We start from the raw sequence: 19,000 nt of genomic DNA on the forward strand, positions 1-19,000 counted from the left end.
TTTCAATACTTAAAAAATTTTAATCTCGAGGTAGTTGACGTTGCATTATATAAATATGTTCGGTCTTTTTATTGACTTTGACGATTACACAGGATCAGTTCTACTTTGTCCTCTGCCGAGTAAACATCGAAGTAACAATTTTGTTTTTATTGTTCTTTTTCAAAAAAGTTATCGCGCGCGAAACAATGATATGATCGAGTGTTCATATCACGAAATAGAGGTATAATGTTCGTTCGTTCGAGTTTCGGTATTTAAACGACAAATGATCGTGCATCTATTGCGTGCAATGCAAGAGCGTGCATTAGAGTCGATGTTTATAAGCAAAATTTCTATTGCTTTTTTAATAGTCGCACAGTTTGTATATTTATAAAAGATAATTCGCGAAGTAAATTCAATGATCGTCCTCCGTTGATAAATGACTATCGCGAATTATAGTCAGTGAAAGGAAAAAATGGTCGGCGGGCTCAGTAGGGGACTTTTAGTTTTATTGCTAATCGTAAATTCGATTAGATTAACGTAGATTGCAACGCGAATGTAGAATCATCGTTTTTCACGTGGGTGTCCGAGCGCGATTAAAAGTCCTAACATGGACTTCGTTGTATTAGTTCATGTTTTGTCCACATTTGTCGCTGGTGTCACATATGTTGTCGCATATGTTCCGAGCGAAACTTTAACGTCGATGAAAAATTATTCTTACCAATGATTGTAGAATGTAACAAGCTTGTTTATTTGACTAGTTTGGAATAAGTTTTATTAATTTTTAACTGTCATAGTATTTCTATCGAATAAAAATTTATGTGGAAAGTATACAGACTTGATATTTATATTAGATGCTAATTGTAATATGTAAAAAATCTATCATTATATGCTTTCCACATAAATTAAAAGTAATCTACAAGAAGAAATGGAATACAATGTATAAATTAATACTACTATGATTTATATGTCATATAAATCAAATTATATTATTAAATCTATCGATGAAGTAAGAATTTTAATTATAATGCGTCAATAATAAATTCAATAGATGAACTTATAAAATTATGAAATTATAGAGCTATTAATTATTTTAAATCACAAATGAAAGCTGCCAACACAACTTACTTCGAACGAATTCGACGAAGGTACATGTGCTTTTTAGTGAGTTGTTAATCGTAATATAGTCGTTTATAATTTTAGGAATAGATTTACTCTATAATATAATTATTATTTCGTTAGATCGAACAAAAATCGTATGTATGTAATTTTAATAATATACAACTGTTTTATTATTTGTCTTGCCACGGTACCTCACAAGATTTTAACATTACAAATTGTATAATGACTCGTGAAGTCTCTTAAACCATCTAATCCAATAGCGTAAACATAATATGTTTGAGATCATACGTGTAACTTTACACTTTCAATGTTTCGAGGACAAATCTTCGTGAAAAATCATAATCTAATGAAAAGTTAAGATATTGTACAATAGCGTATCTAAATCAGAAGGTACGATTGTAAGAATAAAATTAGAAAGCTCTTTTACCTGTACCTGCACTAGGAATGTTAATCATACTTATTGTATACTCATTGTATAAGCAGTATACAGGGTACTATTTTTAGATTATTTTGCGAAGTTAATCTAAGCTTACGATTTTCTTTCAATGAACATTGTCTCAAAGATAATTGTAGTGTAATGCATATTATCCTATTCATCATTTCGGATAAATGTGAGTACATAGACATTCATACAATGTGATACAACACAACCCTTCACAATTGCCATTATATTACAATTCATTTGTCAATATAAATTACTAGCAAATAATCACAAAATTTTATACTAGAGACGATATATTGCACCGTTTTGTGCATAGCACGATTAACATCATTTAGAATTACTAATCTATTCAAATCAGGCAACCTAACAATTCAATTCATTAGACAAATTTTCTGCTTAATTAATAAAACTAAAATATAAGACATACATTGAAATTTAAGTTGCTGTATGCTATTACTTCACAGGAATAGAATAACGCACCATTTTAAATGTATAATCTATCATATCGTTGAACGTAAAATTCATTATATCTTACGTTCCTTCAACATTACCTTGTAGGTTATCAATATGCAATTTGTCGATCTTTCCTTTATATCACGAGATTAAAGTAAAATATTTCTCTTAAGGATTTCTATCGTGTGTAGTAAGGTGTATTCATAGATCTTAGTGTTTATTCGACCATTGACGGTAATAAATATTGCCAAGCATATTCTAAATCTTTACTAGCATCCGAACAGCGTCGATGAAGTTTATCTTCTGGAGGAAGCGTAACCATAGGAAATTCACCCTGAAATTAGATAATGAAGTATTAAATAATTGTCGATTAAAGAATGTAACGTTACGTATTACATGGATGATGGACCGTACCAAATCCGCATCTGCCCATAATGTTTGTAAAATCTCTCTAAAAGTGCAGAGCTCGGTATAATTGGTAAAGTATATCACCCAATCACCGCTATTCTCATGAACCTCCCGACATGCGAATTCCTAAACGTTTGAAATATCATAAGCGCTCGAAATTAAATTAAGATAAAGTGAAGAAAAGAAAAAAAAAAAAAAAATGTAAAATAAAAATAGATAATTTAATATAATTACCAATATACACCAAGACTGTTCGGGTAAGGGTACTCTGAAAGCTGTTAAGTCTTCCACAGAAGCACATGATAACGTTTGATTGCGCTGACTACCTGGATATACTTCTTTCATAGCAACTAGATGTCTTGTAGTCGTTACAAGACTACAGGGCATAGGCTCTCTCTTATCAGAACAATCAAACAAACCAGACGCACTTTGGACGAAACTTTGCAACCATTCGGAAGCAACATATTCGTCGGGAGCAGCAAATTGAAATGCTTTATTCGGTTTCAAAAGTATTTCGAACGTATGAGGTCGATGCGAATTGGGAATTCTTCTGCAACCTTGACAAAGGCCACCCTTCAGCGGGATGGCACGTTTAGGAAGTCGTTGATTCAAATCTGTAAACATGTAAACTACACCACCTTTAAGAACAAAATATCCAGCTTCCCAAGGATTTATTGGTGCATTAGGATGTATATGCTGATAAGTGTGTGGTCTAAACATAAGATCGCCTTCTTTGGTTGGGCCACAAGGTGTACTTGGGGGAGACATGTGCTCATCCTCCATGTAAATAAGGCTGTAATGTTCAATTTTTTCATCCTAAAAGTTAAATTAAAATAAGTAAGAGAAAAAGAAAAAAACCAATAAATTGCTCAGCCAATAATATGATATACTTACAGGATGTACAGCGGTATCGGACAATATCGATTGTTTCAAAATATGCATGTCTTCATAACTTAATTCTTTAACAGCCGGCAATCGGGGTTTCGACGGTGATCTTCTCATGGCTATTTCCAAGTGTGTAATTAATTCAGAGGTGGTGTGCGAACTGCCAGTAGAAAATAGATACTGCATCTCATAATCGGCATTAGAGATAAGAATCGTTTGTGCATTTGGTCCAATCTGAAAGAAATTTGAAACTTTACTGTCAGAGTTTATTATTTAATTACAGAAACAGTAAATGATGCACACGCACGCGCACGCGCACACACAATTATACTTTTACCATTATAACGTCTAGCTCGTTGTAAGGTATTACAAATTGATTACTGTAAGAATGATCCAACTTCGAGCCGGTTAAATATAACGTTTTGTCGGTTAATAAAGCGATCATCGGCTTGCTCTCTCCGTTTGTCATGTACGAACTTCTAACTTTATAAACTTTATACAATTCCTCCGTTTTGTCTCTGTAAATATGTTTTTTAAAGGTCTCTCGCAATTTTAAGCTGATTTTCTCTCCGCTAAACTCTTGCTTTTCTGCAGCAACATTTTCTTGTATCTCTCTGTCAAGATTATCATTGAAATCCTTAAACGAATCGTAATTTGCTTTAATTCCTTTGATGTACAACGGATTAGACTTCTGTGGTTTCTTCGTTTTTTTACTTTCAAATTTTCTCTCCGTAATAGATCTCAAAAATCTACTCAACAATGACGTTTTCGATGGTGCTTGTCGTAAAGGAGGTGCTAATAATTTACTACTGCTTTCACCCGTCAATATCGAGGTCATGTTACGTTTTTTAGAAGGCGAAGCCAAATGCCTATTAATCATCTTACGTTCTTCTAAATCGGAAGTTGTGACGCTCTCTACGTCGGACCAATCGCTAGAACTGGCATATTTCTTCGAATTCTGTGGCCTCGGCATTTCTATTTTTGCCGGTGGATCCTCGACAATATTTCCGTACTGCTTTTCAACGATGTATGCCTCTTGTGCCTCGTTCTCTTCCAATTCTATCTCCATCTTTGGTCTTAAACTTTTAGCCGGATCTTCTTGGCCCTCTGGCGAACCACGTTCTGGTAAAGATAGATCGCAAGAACATTTGCAATTTTTCTGACACAATGTCTGGCTACATAACTTTTGTGTTCCTTTCTTTTCAATATCACTGTCGAATACGCTCGACGACGAAGAGAAGGAATAATAATCGGAATGCGCGTTTCTTGTATTGGTACTCTTTTGAACGTAAGGAGAATCTCCGTGTCCGCACCAACTGTAACGTCCCTTCTGAGCGTCCTTTTTTTGAATCGAGTTAGGCGTTAGAAAGCTCATAGAGAAATCCGCATAGCTATCGTCATCTAATTTCATTGTTTTTAGAATATCTTCGTGAAAACTAACGCGTTTTTTGCTTTCACGCTTTTTCTTACGTTGTCTACGTTGTACTATGGCTTCAGAGCTGGATGTTGACAAAATGCTCGCATCTGTCATATTGAGGGTATTCAGAATACCATAAGGAGGCTCTATATTGTCGCAATCGGAAATGGTCATACTCAATTCCAAGAGATTTGTATCGTTATTAATCACGTAGGAATTACGAGGATCTATGTTCTTCTTGAAACTATAGCTGCCGTCCCCGTAATAGCTGCTCCTTTTATTTATATCTTTTATTCCATTGTCACATTTATTGTTCACCGCGTCCAAGTGAACGGTATCAAGGCTTCTGCTGTAATAATCATAACCCTTTAAAGTATCCAAACTTGAACAATTCAGTTCATTATCTTCGAGCTTTCTGGTTAAATTTTGATTCGCGATGTCACTCTTTGTCATAATCACATTTTGAAATTTTGTAACCGCAGGAGATTGCATCGGTGTTTTTCCATCCTCGCTGGAATCGCTTGAGCTAAAATTTTTGTTCTCTTGTATGCAATTGTTGATAATAACTTTGTATCTATTATTTCGATAATCTGGAATATCATCCATCGAAGAGTCCTCCTGAAATGGGTGTGTCAGTGTCAATATAAATGCGAATTAAAAACATAAAGGAACTTACTTCTTTGTAACTGCTAGCGTCGGTTTCATTCGCGAGATCCATATCACTGTCAAATGCAACGCCGCTATCGCCGGGAGAAGCTAAGCTCGAGCATACGCTAGAAGACCTCAGATGTAAAGATAATACGGTCCCAGAAGAGTTTATGCTCATAGGCCTTTGCGGCATATAATTGCAGATGTCCAAGTATGTCACATCCTATATTTAAAATCATCATTTTATTTTACAAAACTATTCTTGATATACAGATCCTTTTTTTTTTTTTTTTTTTTTCTTTTTTTTGTTTCTTTTTTTATTTACCAAAACTTTTCCAAGAACAAACTATACGTGTATCATATTCTAACCATAAAAATATACTATATACGGCGATAACACATTGACCCTTGAATAAATTTATAAAAACAGATATATCCGCACGTATGTCTTTTACAACAAGACAGATATTATTTATTACCAAGATAATAGTAACTAGGGGGTGATATTGATATCTGCATGGGGGAAGTCAAATAAAAACTGCATAACAGGTTAAAGGGAAACATTATCCAATTTGAGTCAACATATTGCTATCTTAGAAAATGAAAGAAAGAAGATTACCCAACAGTTGCAAACAACGATATATAAGAAAATAAATTGTCGAACATTAAAACACCCCGTCGAGTTGTCTCGCGCAAGATAACAAAAATATTTTTAATTTTTTTAATTAATTTAAATTGCACTTTAATATACATACTAATTGTAAAGTGAAGGACACATTTTCTAGACCAGCAAGGAGATTTACAAGTTGGTTTGTCTTATCGGCATCGCGGACAAGCGCATGTGGAAAGTATTGTTTCTTTAAAGTTTTGGTATCCCGTAGTAAGCAGGCTAAATAACTTTCGAAGCTGCCTTCGCTGAGGGTATGATATAACCATGCTCTACCTACAAAATATACAGAACTTTTTTTGGAATATTCCAAATGTCAAATATTATGATACTTTACAATAATTGTTTCCAAAGAATAATCGGATAAATGTAAAGTAATAGGAAGTATCTTTGCATTTCAGGAAGACTCACCTTTCCCTATGGAAGTTAGTACACTTTGGAGCGCATGAATAACTACGACGGTATCCTGATGACTTAGTTCTCTGGCCGTACCCCAATATCCGTGTCTTTCTACGCGCAAACCATGCCGTAATGCTCGATCTAACCAATAAACGAGCCAGGAATCTCCATCCAAGACCACGGTACCATAGAGACTCTGAGCATAAACCTAGATTATGATAAAGCAGACGTAATAATAATCGGTTAATAAAATAAAAGCACTCCTTACGACGGTATGAAACATAAAAATCTTTTAAAACCGACCCAACGGTTGTTTACAATAATAGCCCCACGTCTTTTGCAACATATGTAAAACATATTAAAAATAACTGATGCACGACGTGCCTTTCTTAATTTACTCGTGACACATACGTTGCTAAATTTCGATCGATCTTCTCGCCCTTTTCTTTCGCAAGGGGGGGAGAGAGAGAGAGAGAGAGAGAGAGAGAGAGAGAGAGAGAAAAGAAAGAAAGAAAGCAAAGAAAAAATTATAAAAACCTTTTCGCGGGAATCATTTCAGCCTTGTGACGTCGATTAAATGGAACAAAGAAGACGTCAATTCTATCAACTAAATGAGACCTCGAAATCCTCGATAATGTTCGAATGATCTTCGATCGATCAAAGAGAAAGATAATGAGACGATTAACACGGTCTCGAATGTGATTGGAAGAATATAAAAGAGGAATATTTAACGACAGGCGACTCGTGCAGCAACAGCAGCAGCAGCAGCAGCAGCAGCAGCTCGTGCTTACTGACGACCGCGTGCACGTCTGCGATGTCACCAGTGGCACTACCGTCATCTTTGAGGTTTCTTGCGACGTTTCGACATCCGAACGAAATCGAATGAGAAAAATTAAATGACGATGAGAAAGGTGAATACGAAAACTTATGTTATTCTCGATATCACCGAATCGAACGACGAAGAATCAATTTCGACTCTCCTCTGACGTCATCCTCTCAATTTTCCTTATCAGACTTTCGCGCGGCGATCCATAAACTGCATTTCCTGTGTGACTGTGCGCGCGTGAAAGTCAGGCCTATCGTAACGCGAAACAGCGTTAAGCACGATTGTCGATTTTTCAGAAGGTAGGAGGAGAAATCTCTATATAGAGTTTTTTTTCTCTTCAACTCTCATTCTCCTTCTCTTTTCGTTTCTAGAGTCGAACGCAGATTTATCTCTTTGTAGATACTTTTGCGTGTGTGCATGCGCCCACCTATTCTAGCATATGTGCCATGGTATATATATATATATATATATATATATATATATAAATGGCCTTGGATATTGATACGACACGTCTCTACGTAAAAAGAGAAGGGAAAGAGGGTTTAGTAGTAAAAGACCTATAACGAAATGCGCGCACGCACACACACACACACACGCACACACAGAGGAGACGGACACGCACTCACCAATTTGACGGCTTTCGTCAATTCTTGAAGAATTCTACTCTTAGAAAGGACCTTGTCGGTGCAAAGGTCCATGTCTTCCTGACTCGGCATTTCGTAATGCGATGATGTTACATCTTTCTTGTTGAGATAATAGAGAAATTTGGACGACAAAAATGAGAATTTTCCAAGGGAAACGCCAAGCACGTCTCCGATCCGACTCGACGGGGTTACGCTGGCACACTCGTCGCCGGGTGGACTCATTGATTTTTTAGAGGCGCGCAAGTCGGGCGGCAAATTTGAATGGACTGCGCCGATCGACTGGCGTTGATCGTCTCCACCAGCCGTCTTTAAAACCATATATCTTTTTTATTTCTTTTCCTTTTCTCTCAGTGAATTCCAAGTGCCTACAAAATGATAGGTAAAATAACAGACACAATATCTTTAAATAAATAAAACGAGTAGAGAAATAAAGAGAAAGGGTTAAGGATGCTCATGGCAAATCTTGTTTGTGAGAGATTACAAACAAATCTAGCAACAAAGTGTTGGACGCTTGCTAACAGCTCGTGGATAACTCCTGGTGCATTCGATAACGTATTATCTCTAACCAAGCGCGAAAGTAATTTATTTCTTTCATTCGTTTCTCTTTCTTTTTTCATTGATCGCATTGAATGTTCTCTCGTTGGTTTAACAAAATCTACCGGATGTTAGATAAAATAATGATTGAACAAATATTGAAAGCGACTGAGAAACTTTTCAAATATTTATTTTTCATACGTTAAGGTTCATCTCTCAAAATAGAAATCACTCGTTTGATCTACAATTTATGAACATTTTTTTTCGAGACGTTACTCGTATCCTCATTTTTTGTATCCTCATCAAAGAAGCTTCCTTTCTATCCGTAAGTATATACCGTAGACGATATAAGTGGTAATAAAACGGTTGAGAAACGGGAAGGTACAGGAAACAAAAGAAAGGATATACGTTGAATGAGAGAGGAGACGTTTCAAATACCTACCGGAAGGTAAAAACTTCAGGGTCAAGTACACGTCGAGAGTGTTATTACAATACGATAAAAAAAGTGCGCAGTTTTTCTTACCTTTTACTCTCCTCACTCTGTTTCCTTTAACGTAATTATTATTTCTATTTTATTATAAATAATAAAAGAATCCATTAAGATTTAATTATGAACATTTTTACAATATGTTCATGATATAATACGTCAATTGACTAAGTTTCGATCGATTACATCTATTTGGCCCACCCAGTATATCCGAAGGCATGCATTGACTTTGGCAGTCGTCATTTGAAAACTAACAATTACAATATTTTATTATTATAATATTATAATATTATAATATTTATTGACGATCTCTCGAGAGTCCGTGAACGATAGAAGTGATTTGGTCGTGACCATCGATTAAATAAAAACTTGACCGATTCGAAATTCATAGGGAGAACCTATAAAAAGCTTGCTACAACTAATCCGTCGTTCTAATTAATTATAAAGAATAAAAATAGCAAAGATTTAACGATTTATAAACAACGTAAGTTTTTATTTAAATAAGTCTTTAATCGATCACTTTTTATAGTTCACCCTGTGTATTAGAAGTCGTTGCATTGACTTTGACAGTCATCGCTTAAAAAGTAACGGTTAAAGTTAATCTCGAGTCTCGAGGGTGGAAATTTTCAATTCAACATTTATTAGTAAAGATACGAGAGAGAGAGAGAGAGAGAGAGAGAAAAGAGATGGGAAAGTCAATTCTGATAAACGTTCTTGATATCCTTAAAAATATTCGTATTATCTGACGAGCCTAGCAGGGGTCACCTTTCTTCGAGCGTAACGTTCCAATCCTTTACGAGAGGTCAAAGTTTAAGATTTTTTTCCTCCTTTTCTATCGAGTTATATCACGACGCTTATTAATGTGCTGTGATTTACAATGCAACTTTTAAATAGATCAATCGTTTTATTTTTCGACCGATGAAGGCCGACGAACAAATCGTTTTTGAATCATTTCCTGAAAGTTCGAGATCATCGATCGAGAGTTCGTCGAGTTGGAAGACAACGACTAATTAAAGGTAATATTCAATTGTTTTAATACTTTCGTTGGATTGATAAGAAGAAGAAGAAGAAAAAAAAAAAAAAAGAAAAAAAAAATGGAAGGTGTCACGAGAATCACTTGAAAATTTCTCGTCATTATCGTTAAATCGTATCATTGAAAAATAACGAACACACGTGATTCTCATTCATACATTACTCATTAATGAAATAATTTATTGACCTTCTAACGACAGAAGAAGACATAATACAAACAAAAAAAAGTAGGTTATGTCAATCTTTGTCGAAATTAATCATGTAACCTCAAATATCTGCTTAATTCAAAAAGCCGAGATCCATTGATCGATTCCTAATTTATTCTTCGCATCGCAAAGAAAATTCTTTCGTAGATTTTTATAAAATATTATCGTTGTATTTACATTAAATAGTTTGTAAAAAGTTTCTTAATTGGACTGCGTCCTTTTACATTATTATACGTATAATCGAAATTACGCATTTCGTTTTCCTTTCGCGAATGATTTCGTAATAACGATATAATTCTCATAAATTACGTAGATTAGTGAAAATAATGAAATATTTCTTCGAACCTGTTACGAACATAATTCGATGCGAAACGTTTGTACATGTTTTTTATTCTGTAAAAGGATTACGCAATTCCTTATTACGCATGTCATCCTTTCTTTCATGTCATGAAAGAACACTTATTACCTTTTGACATTTCAATCGAACTATCTTTAACTGGAGCATGAAACGATGCAACGAAAGGACGTGTCATTTCAATATATAAAAAAATTCATCAGTCTTTCTACCGATGAAAATATTAATAATTCAATGATTTAACATTTTAATGTAACAATCATATAGGTGTTTTAAACTGTTTTATCCTGTCGATAAAAAAGTGAATTTATCCGTCGAGCATCGATTCCACGTTTTCGTTGACATGTTTTCTCCGATAGATGGCAAAGTTAGTCGGTAATATAATTAAAAATAGATTGCATTGCAATTACTCTTGTTAACATTAATTATACTCATTGGGTTGTTATTATTTTAAGCTTGGAAACGTTCTATTAGCGTTATCTTGGAACCTCTGGCAATATAAATTATTTTATGATAAGCGATATATGCATTTAATTAGTACTATAATTAATGCATTGAATTTTTTTTGGATAAGCGATGGATCGAGATCAAAGGATCTTCTTTACCGGCGAAAAAGATCAAGGATTGATCCTTTTATTAAATTGATGGTAATCTTGGTATTCATATTAATTTTTCATGTCAATCAATTTTTAAGATGAGTCAAAAAACAAGAGAGTTGTAATAGTAAACGCTTCATCGACTGATAGGAAATACTTTCAATACGTTACTGGGGAAAATATTACCCAGTCATAATCGATATGCAATGGTAACATCATCGTACGATTGTAAACAATAAGGCAAGTATCATCGAAATAATTTAGTTCAACAATTGCGCTCGACAGCTTCAGTAAAATTCTAGCTTTTAATATTGCATTATGTATACTCTTTGAATATACTTGATATACAAGTATAATATGTAGATATTTTTCATAGATGGACATGTAGTAACACTCTTCTGAAAGAGACGAAAATGCGTAGAATTTAGATATCAACAAAGCAGAAGGCACTGTTTGAAGCTCCGGTGCTTTGCATTTCCCCTTTATTTCGCGTACATACGATGCGAAGTATATAAAATCGCGAGAAATAGAGAGACCAGGGAAATACAATAAATATTTTTCGTATGCCAGATAGGTCTTATTTATTTGCAGATTCTTATCTACATTGAAAATTAATGTAAATTCATTATACATTTGAAAGGTTTAATATACTTATCTAGTTCCATCTTTCGTATAAAAGTAATTAAAAAGTTTCATTTATTAGTTGAGGATAATGTAACAAACGAAGTAACGATAATTTCTCTTTGTATTTCTCGTTGGACACACACACACACACACAAGGGAATAATATTTTATGCGCTTTTGGCATTCTTGTCGAGTTTCTCATAGATTCATATTATTCAGTTTCTATGAAAGGGACCGAAACTATTTTTCTCATATACGTTATTTCCTTGTTAGATATGCACATTGCTCTGTTTACTCACGCGAAACCAGGCATGTACGTCAAGGGAAGAACTAATACGAACGTATAAATTATTTTCTCATACTTGACTTGTTTTTTTCTTCTTTTTCTTTTTCTTTTTCTTTTTTTGGTCATTCCTTCTGTTATTAAAGAAGAAGAAGAAGAAAGGGAAGAAATGAGAAATTGTATCACAAAAATTATTTATTTAAGCAGTTTATTAAATGCTTATAGAAAAAAATGTTACATTAAATGTATTAACAATGTCGACGTTATATTTCTACACTTTCTTGATTTTTCTTTCTCTCTCAAATTGCTCAAACTATTTCTTTCCTTTTATTTCTTTTATCGATACATTATAACAATGTAATCAAAATTGGACGTATAATTCACACTCGATTTAAAGTTAGATATCTTCTAAGGAACCTGTTTGTTAGTCCTTACTCTGAATCATATTTTTATTGTTGCTATTACTGTTATTATTGTTATTATTATTATTATTATTGTCATCATCATTATTATTATTATTACTATTATTATTATTATTATTATTATTTCGAGGACTCGTACGTTGTGATTCGCTTACTACGTTTCCTTTTGATTTCGTTCTCTGTTTTCCTTTCAAGCTGGATAATACTTGTCTTGAGCACTCTTCAATAATTCTCTGCTCTTTCTCAGTCAATTCTAACGTCGGAAAATTTCCAAGATTCACTTCTGGATCTCTGTGAAAACACGAGAGTATATTTCAAAGGACGTACTCAAATATATTTTTTTTATCATACCTATATAGAAAATAAATTATAGTTTATAATAAAATAGAGGATGCATTGTATTCGTCCTTTTGTATTTTACTAATAGATAATTCTGTTTGTTTGTTAATTCATTTGATTATCAGACAGAGGAAAGAAATGTTATTACTGTCGTTGTAAGAGAAATGGATCATTAAAAAAAAATTAAGGGGAATATTAAACACGGTCCATTACGGAGAACTTGCAAATGAGACTACTAAAATGTGGGCCAGTGCCGTATGCATTACTGGTAGCTCTCTCGGTTGAAGCGATAGAAAATTGAAAAAAAAAAAAAAAAAAAAAAAAGACAAGAGAAAATAAAACAAAAGAAGATGAAATTACTCTTCGACTTTAACGTTCACCACTTTGCGTTACTTTCATTACTCTTCTGTACTTAAAAAAAAAAAAAAAGAAAAAGAAAAAAGAGAAAAGGAAAGAAAGAAAAATGAGAGAGAGAGAGAGAGAGAGGCGAATTACGAAAAGAACGGAGAGACGACAGTGTGCTATAAATCTTTGATAAAAGAAAAAAGGAAATTTCTTATCCGCTTTGTCCATTTTTAATATTCGCGAAGGAAATGAAAAACTATTCGTGATGATAATAATCACGATAATAATAAGTAGATGATGAGGATGATGATGATGATGATGATGATGATGATGATGATGATAATCGTTCAAACGTGTTTTGATTACTTTCTGTTAAAGTTTTGCGGATGGAAATAAAAGTAGAAGCAGAAATAGAAATAGAAACGACGGGAAGTCCTTTGCGATCTAATTTCGCTCGACTTTACGCTCGAGCACGCCTTCCGTTAATCTCGAGCGACTTACTCGAGTTGCGAATTATTTTCGTGAATATTTCACTCACCTTTGATACTTGTTAAGTTTCGTTACGATCTTCCTTAAACTGCTCTCTCTTTTCTGTAGACTCCTCAGGTCGCCTTCTCTCTCCTGCGAACAAAGTATTTCCATTTTATCGGCATCTTATCCTATTTGTTTTTATTTTATTTTATTCTTCAAAAACATTTTTTCAATTCGTCCTGTAGAATACATTTGATTACTTTCAAGATATCCCCGATAACTCTTAATTCTTCCTCACGAGATTCCTGAATGTGACGCATAGTAATCGTCTCGCACGTTAGCCTAAGTATTTGCTGACGATACGTTTGTTCTCGTTCCATTGCCTTGTCCCAAGCTTCTTCTCTCGCGATTACTGCGTCCCTTAGGACTTGCATGTCCTTTTCCATGATATCCAGCTCTGATCTAGGAGGTTAACGTTAACGTGTCCTCTTAAAAATTCTACTCATGAACGGATAAATCACAGAGAGAAAGAAAAAGAGGGAGAGAAGGAAAGAGTATGTGCACGTTCTTTCAAATACATTAAGGATTTTCATGAAATACGAAGGGATGGATATAACAACTATAGCAAGAAATATAAAATAAAAATGTCAAAGTAAATTGGAAATTGATTTAAGCCATTATACAAAATTCAAATTCAATTCCATTTACGTTTTATTAACAACTTAAAATACGATCGATCTTGTTTTTTAATTAGATCGACATTATTTAATAATAAGTTTCCTACGATTAATAGTAGCTCTCTGTTCGTCGTTTATCCAATAGGTTATTGATAAAGTTTATTAAAACGTTCGTATATGATTACCTCGTAATTGTGACCGTAGTTACACCGTTTGTAAAATTCTCCAATTTGTTCTGACATCCCTGACAAAGGGACCAATTCTGTACGGCCCGCTCTACGGTCGCAATGACATCGGTTGTCGAGCTGCTATTTTCCATTTTACTTAAAATTTCATCTTCCTAAAGAAGTTGAATGTAATTACGCTTGTAGATGCGAACAAATAGCAATATATATTTAAGATATTAATTTTAAAGCAGACACAATATCAGATGAATTTATTGTTTATTTATTAGACACTTACCATTCGTTTATTTGATTTTTCAGTAATTTCCCTCTTCGTCTTCGTCAATTCTACTTGCAATGAAGCTATTATACGCTCCAACTCTTTGTTTCTACTTTTCTCCCCGTCGAGACTGCGAGGAAAAACGAGAAAAATTATCATGTAAGACGTTCGATTTTATCAAGTATTCCTCACCGACTTTTCAAATTCTCTTTTTCTCCAAAGAGCTCACGACACTTTTCACGCATCGCAGCATTCTTCTCTTCGAGCAATTTCAATCTAATTTTAATACTTTCCACGGATCTTGCATTAGCGATTGAAATTCGTCGATCTCGAGCTGATTCGCTCGCTATTTTCCTCATTTCCACCCTGTTCTCTGGGAATACAAGTTGCTCGCCTCTACCTATGAAATTTTCATTCGAAATTTCGAATTCTTTCGAATATCGTTAACATTCGATTCAATATTTTATTAATTAGACTTCCTTTAGGTGTATTCTTGATAACAATGGAAAGGATATTAATTATAAAATTGAATGAATTAGATCAATACAAATTTGTAAAAACAATGAAAAACAATCCCTGCAATAAAGCAATTCTATTATTATATTGCAATGTATTATCACGAAAAATTAAATATTCAATTATCTCATTCTACGTCCTTTGAATGTTGTTCGAGATAATTACAATTTATTATGTTGCAATTAAACCGGTTCTCTCCGGATGTATCTGTGCCGGTCGTGCTTCTACTATAATCCATGGACATTGGAGTGATCCATCCAGCTGTTGTGTAACTTCCTGAAAGGATGATAAATTTGTTCGTTCTGTGTTTGAAAATTAATTACTTCTCTTTTGGTGAGACTTCTCTTTTAGTTTCCGTAGATAAATAAAATAGCTCTTTTGATAAAAGATATGATAATCGGGAACACGATCGAATAATAATTGTCGAAATTAATTGGTAAATTAAAAAAATATTCTTTATTCAACAAATCTATTTTCCGCTTACCAGTGTACATTTCATTACAAGGGTTACGAATGCTCGATGAATGTATCGAATTGTCGGGATCGTAAGAACGTGGAGTATCCAGATGACATATCCGATCCATTCTGTGATCAATCGATTGACAATTCAAGCAGGACATCTTGGATTCTGTTATGTCGAGATCTTCTGACTATATTTTCTCGTATTAGTTTGATATTTTTATGGGTTGCGACCAACATTTAGAAGTTCCTTGAAATCAGGAAAGAGAAAGTTCGTGTTTTTCTCTTTTCTTTTCTTTTTTTTTTTTTTCCTTTCTCTTCAAAATCTTCACATATTAATGATCGTTGATGCAATATCAACGACGAAGGAAAAATTATTACTTTTCTTTAATGGACGCCAACATCCTTTTACACTCTGAAATATCTATTATTTTATAATCATAATTTTCTTTTGTTCGTACTAATTTCAAATCGAACTCGAAGGTTGATCTTCATTTGGCCATTAGATTTAATCGGAAATGTTTTGCAATAAGCATAACAAATATTTCGTCTTTGCCTGTTCTTACAAAAGTCTTCACGTAAGTTCGATCGCACGTCAAAGAAAATAACAAGTAAAATGAGAAGCGTAAAGTAATGATTCTGTTTCTATTTGACTCGACACCGATGGCAGCCATTGGATTTTACACGCTCGTCGAGTGAGCTAAGCCATAAAAGGAAATGGAAGAATGCGGAGAAATTTTATTTCGTCGACGACGGCGAACACACGATTCAACTTTACCTCTTGTCAATTTTTTACATACTTGAAAATGTTCAGAACAAAGTATTTACCTCAAAGGGGAAGGTAAAAGAGAAGGGACTAGTAGTTTTCAAAATGTAATTTTATTTTTTCAATTAAAATATTTCACAGTTTTTTTTAAACTAATCATTATTTCGGAACATTCTCATTTGTTGGAGGAGGAGATTTTTTATTCTTTCATCAATTTTATTCTCGGAAATATTTACAAGATCCCTTTTAATGTCAATGGAGATTCAATTACACTGATAATAATAAATTAATAATTATTAATATTATTATTATTACTATTATTATTATTATTATTATTATTACTATCACTTGCGATGCAGTTTATGAATAAATATGTATGTATGTATATTCTTTATATATCGAGAGACACGAAGCTGAAAGATTTTATATATATAATATTATTATTATTACGTATATATCTATATAGATGTATGTACACATTGGTATATACCTTCGGGCATTTTATTTTCCATCCAGTTTCACTGATACATGTAAAAGACGAAGAAAATGTCAATTTCATATTTCCACGAGCTCGCTTTGAAATACCAAATCGATTTTGTTCTCTCTCTGTATATATGTGTATGTGTGCGCGCGCGCGCGCGCATCTATTTATTTGTGTAATGGATGTCATTTAATGATGAAATATTCTCTTTTTTCTTATTCCTTTTGAAGACATTTTACGTTTCGTTTACGTAAAAATACATTATTCTTTTAATAACGTCGATATCTCATTCATCTTACATTAAATTTATTTACATCCTCTTTTATTATTTCATCTTTTAGCGATTTTTGAAGGGTAAACAAAAATTAGCATAATTGTAAGATAAAAACGGAGACAGTAAAGGATAATAGTTTTATTATTGCAAATTATCGGTATCGCGTTCATTAAAGCTGTTAATTTTAAAGAGAAATCACGTAACGATTACAATAACATTTTTAATGATTCTCCTTTCTATTTTTTTTTTTTTTCTTTTCTTTTTTTTTTTTTATCTTCATTAACTTCCTTTCTCCAAGGATTTAAACTTTAAAGCATTCATAAATGTAGGTTAAAGTCTGTGCTCGTTAAAAGACACAATTTAAATGGCGATACGAGAGAAAAATATCTTCCTTTGAGACATCTCGATGAGATACCGAAAGACAGAAAATTAAAAGTAATTGTGAAAGAGATATTGCGGCAGAAAAACTGAAATCCAGTTCGAGGAAATGTTCTAATTATAAATATTTATAATACTTTCACGAACAGTTTTATCATTTCAACGATTTATAATTTGTAACAGTAGTCTTAATTTGGAGACGTCGTAGAATTTTGTAAAAAATGAATAAAATTTGTGTAAAAATTTTACTTAGGATCAAAGAACGTTCTAAGGTGATTTATTGTTAAAATAAAGCCGAGCTTGCTCTCTGGTAAACTAAAGAAAGAATTTGTTGATTGGTGGCTCGCAAATAGGCTGCTCGGCCATTCCTTTTCGGCGTGTTTCTTCTTCGGGAATTAGAGAAAGAAATATAAGTAAAAGCTTAAGATATTTGCTCCCCTTCTCTCGGTGGTCTTTTAAACAATTTAAACCAACGACACCATCACGTGCTTTCTCGAAGTTGTCGAGTGCAGCATCCCTGGTCCACTTTTACGAGATGAATGTGCCGTCAGGGACGTCGTCACTGTCGTCCTTGTACTTGCGGTTTTAGCACCACCGGTGCCAAAGCAGTGATGTGGATTTGCAGTGCACCATCCCGAAACCCAGGAAATCGCCTGCATGTTCCTACCGTGCAACAGTTGCTCCTTAGAGAGTTTTATCGTTTTTATAATTATTTTTTTTTTCTTTTTTTCTTTTGACAATTTCTAAGGGCAAATCCTATTCTTTTTCAATTTTGACAACTCACCGTACATTTTTGCAGAATGGCGTGCTGAAAAGGCAATAAATTATGGGATTGGCAGCAGAATTCAATGGCGCTAAACTTTGTATAAAAGTTGCTACTGCGATGTTCGTCTGCGTTTTCGGCACGTGTCCGTAAACTTGAAGGAGATCGAAGATTATGTATGGACTCCAACAAAGGATGAATACTGCAATAATTGTAAGATTTTGAAGAATTATTAGAAAATCAATTCTCCCGACGTTAATACAATTATAATAATAATCTCAATTTTTTTTGTTTTTTTTATCTTTCATATGATCGATCCAGTAGATCGTCGATGGAAATGCAAACGAAGCTTTTGTAATGGCCACGTGTTTGGATCGTGATTCAGAGTTCTAATAGCCATTCCGATTGTATAAACACTTTAAGAATGTTTCCGATGAACGAGCAGATTGTATTCGTTCCCCATTTAATTCGATTACTGAATGTAGTTACTGTTATTTCGAGTGTTCGTAAGTACGTTTGAAATCTGGCTAGGTCATCGATCTCTCTCTCTCTCTCTCTCTCTCTATATATATATATATATATATCTCTTTTTCTTTTTTTTTCTTTTTTCTGATGCGTATTTTGTATTATTTATTTATTTTTTCTTTCGAGAAAACATCAG

The 19,000-nt window shown here is 33.6% G+C and overlaps 2 protein-coding genes and 1 long non-coding RNA gene across 15 annotated transcripts in view; 1 reads left to right on the top strand and 2 right to left on the bottom strand.

Moving 5' to 3' along the window:
• Positions 1-8,104, bottom strand: LOC124956234 (pleckstrin homology domain-containing family M member 2). Of its 6 annotated transcripts, none has more exons than XM_047511746.1 (9): positions 7,870-8,104; positions 6,430-6,625; positions 6,107-6,294; positions 5,380-5,574; positions 3,624-5,321; positions 3,296-3,520; positions 2,636-3,217; positions 2,408-2,527; positions 1-2,327 (listed from the first exon to the last, which is right to left on the bottom strand). In XM_047511746.1, the coding sequence occupies exons 1-9, from the start codon at positions 7,957-7,959 to the stop codon at positions 2,211-2,213; spliced, it is 3,411 nt and encodes a 1,136-aa protein (XP_047367702.1). In that variant the 5' UTR covers positions 7,960-8,104; the 3' UTR covers positions 1-2,210. The 6 variants fall into 6 exon arrangements, with proteins under 6 accessions (XP_047367702.1, XP_047367703.1, XP_047367704.1 ...); XM_047511747.1 differs by lacking the exon at positions 7,870-8,104 and adding an exon at positions 6,721-6,857 and having other exon boundaries at positions 6,107-6,311; XM_047511748.1 differs by lacking the exon at positions 7,870-8,104 and adding an exon at positions 6,721-6,856.
• LOC124956257 overlaps positions 6,426-19,000 on the top strand; it is a 23,117-nt gene continuing 10,542 nt past the window's right edge. Inside the window, exons 1-4 of one of the 2 annotated variants that reach the window (XR_007103192.1) lie at positions 6,426-7,542; positions 7,615-9,924; positions 18,376-18,552; positions 18,661-18,845. This is a non-coding gene — a long non-coding RNA (uncharacterized LOC124956257). The remainder of the gene's footprint in view (positions 7,543-7,614; positions 9,925-18,375; positions 18,553-18,660; positions 18,846-19,000) is intronic. The other variant, XR_007103191.1, reaches the window with a different exon arrangement.
• Positions 16,523-19,000, bottom strand: part of LOC124956243 (cardioacceleratory peptide receptor-like) — a 25,297-nt gene continuing 22,819 nt past the window's right edge. For 5 of the 7 annotated variants that reach the window (XM_047511768.1, XM_047511769.1, XM_047511765.1 and 2 more), the window contains exons 7-8: positions 18,361-18,541; positions 16,527-18,239 (exon numbers count right to left, since the gene is read on the bottom strand). In XM_047511768.1, coding sequence (XP_047367724.1) covers positions 18,041-18,239; positions 18,361-18,541 — 380 coding nt within the window. In that variant the 3' untranslated portion in view covers positions 16,527-18,040. Of the gene's footprint in view, positions 18,260-18,360; positions 18,542-19,000 lie in introns of all 7 variants that reach the window. The other 2 variants (XM_047511772.1, XM_047511771.1) reach the window with 2 other exon arrangements.

Source organism: Vespa velutina, chromosome 21 (assembly GCF_912470025.1).
Source record: "Vespa velutina chromosome 21, iVesVel2.1, whole genome shotgun sequence".
NCBI classification, from domain to species: domain Eukaryota; kingdom Metazoa; phylum Arthropoda; class Insecta; order Hymenoptera; family Vespidae; genus Vespa; species Vespa velutina.

What these genes read in the sequence shown, in the direction of transcription:
- LOC124956234 (XM_047511746.1), bottom strand. Translation starts at nt 7,959, where the DNA reads ATGCCGAGTCAGGAAGACATGGACCTTTGCACCGACAAGGTCCTTTCT. An exon ending in ACTAACTTCCATAGGGAAAG is followed by an intron (nt 6,295 to 6,429) that starts GTGAGTCTTCCT and finishes TATATTTTGTAG; the next exon opens with GTAGAGCATGGTTATATCAT. An exon ending in AACAGTCTTGGTGTATATTG is followed by an intron (nt 2,528 to 2,635) that starts GTAATTATATTA and finishes TCAAACGTTTAG; the next exon opens with GAATTCGCATGTCGGGAGGT.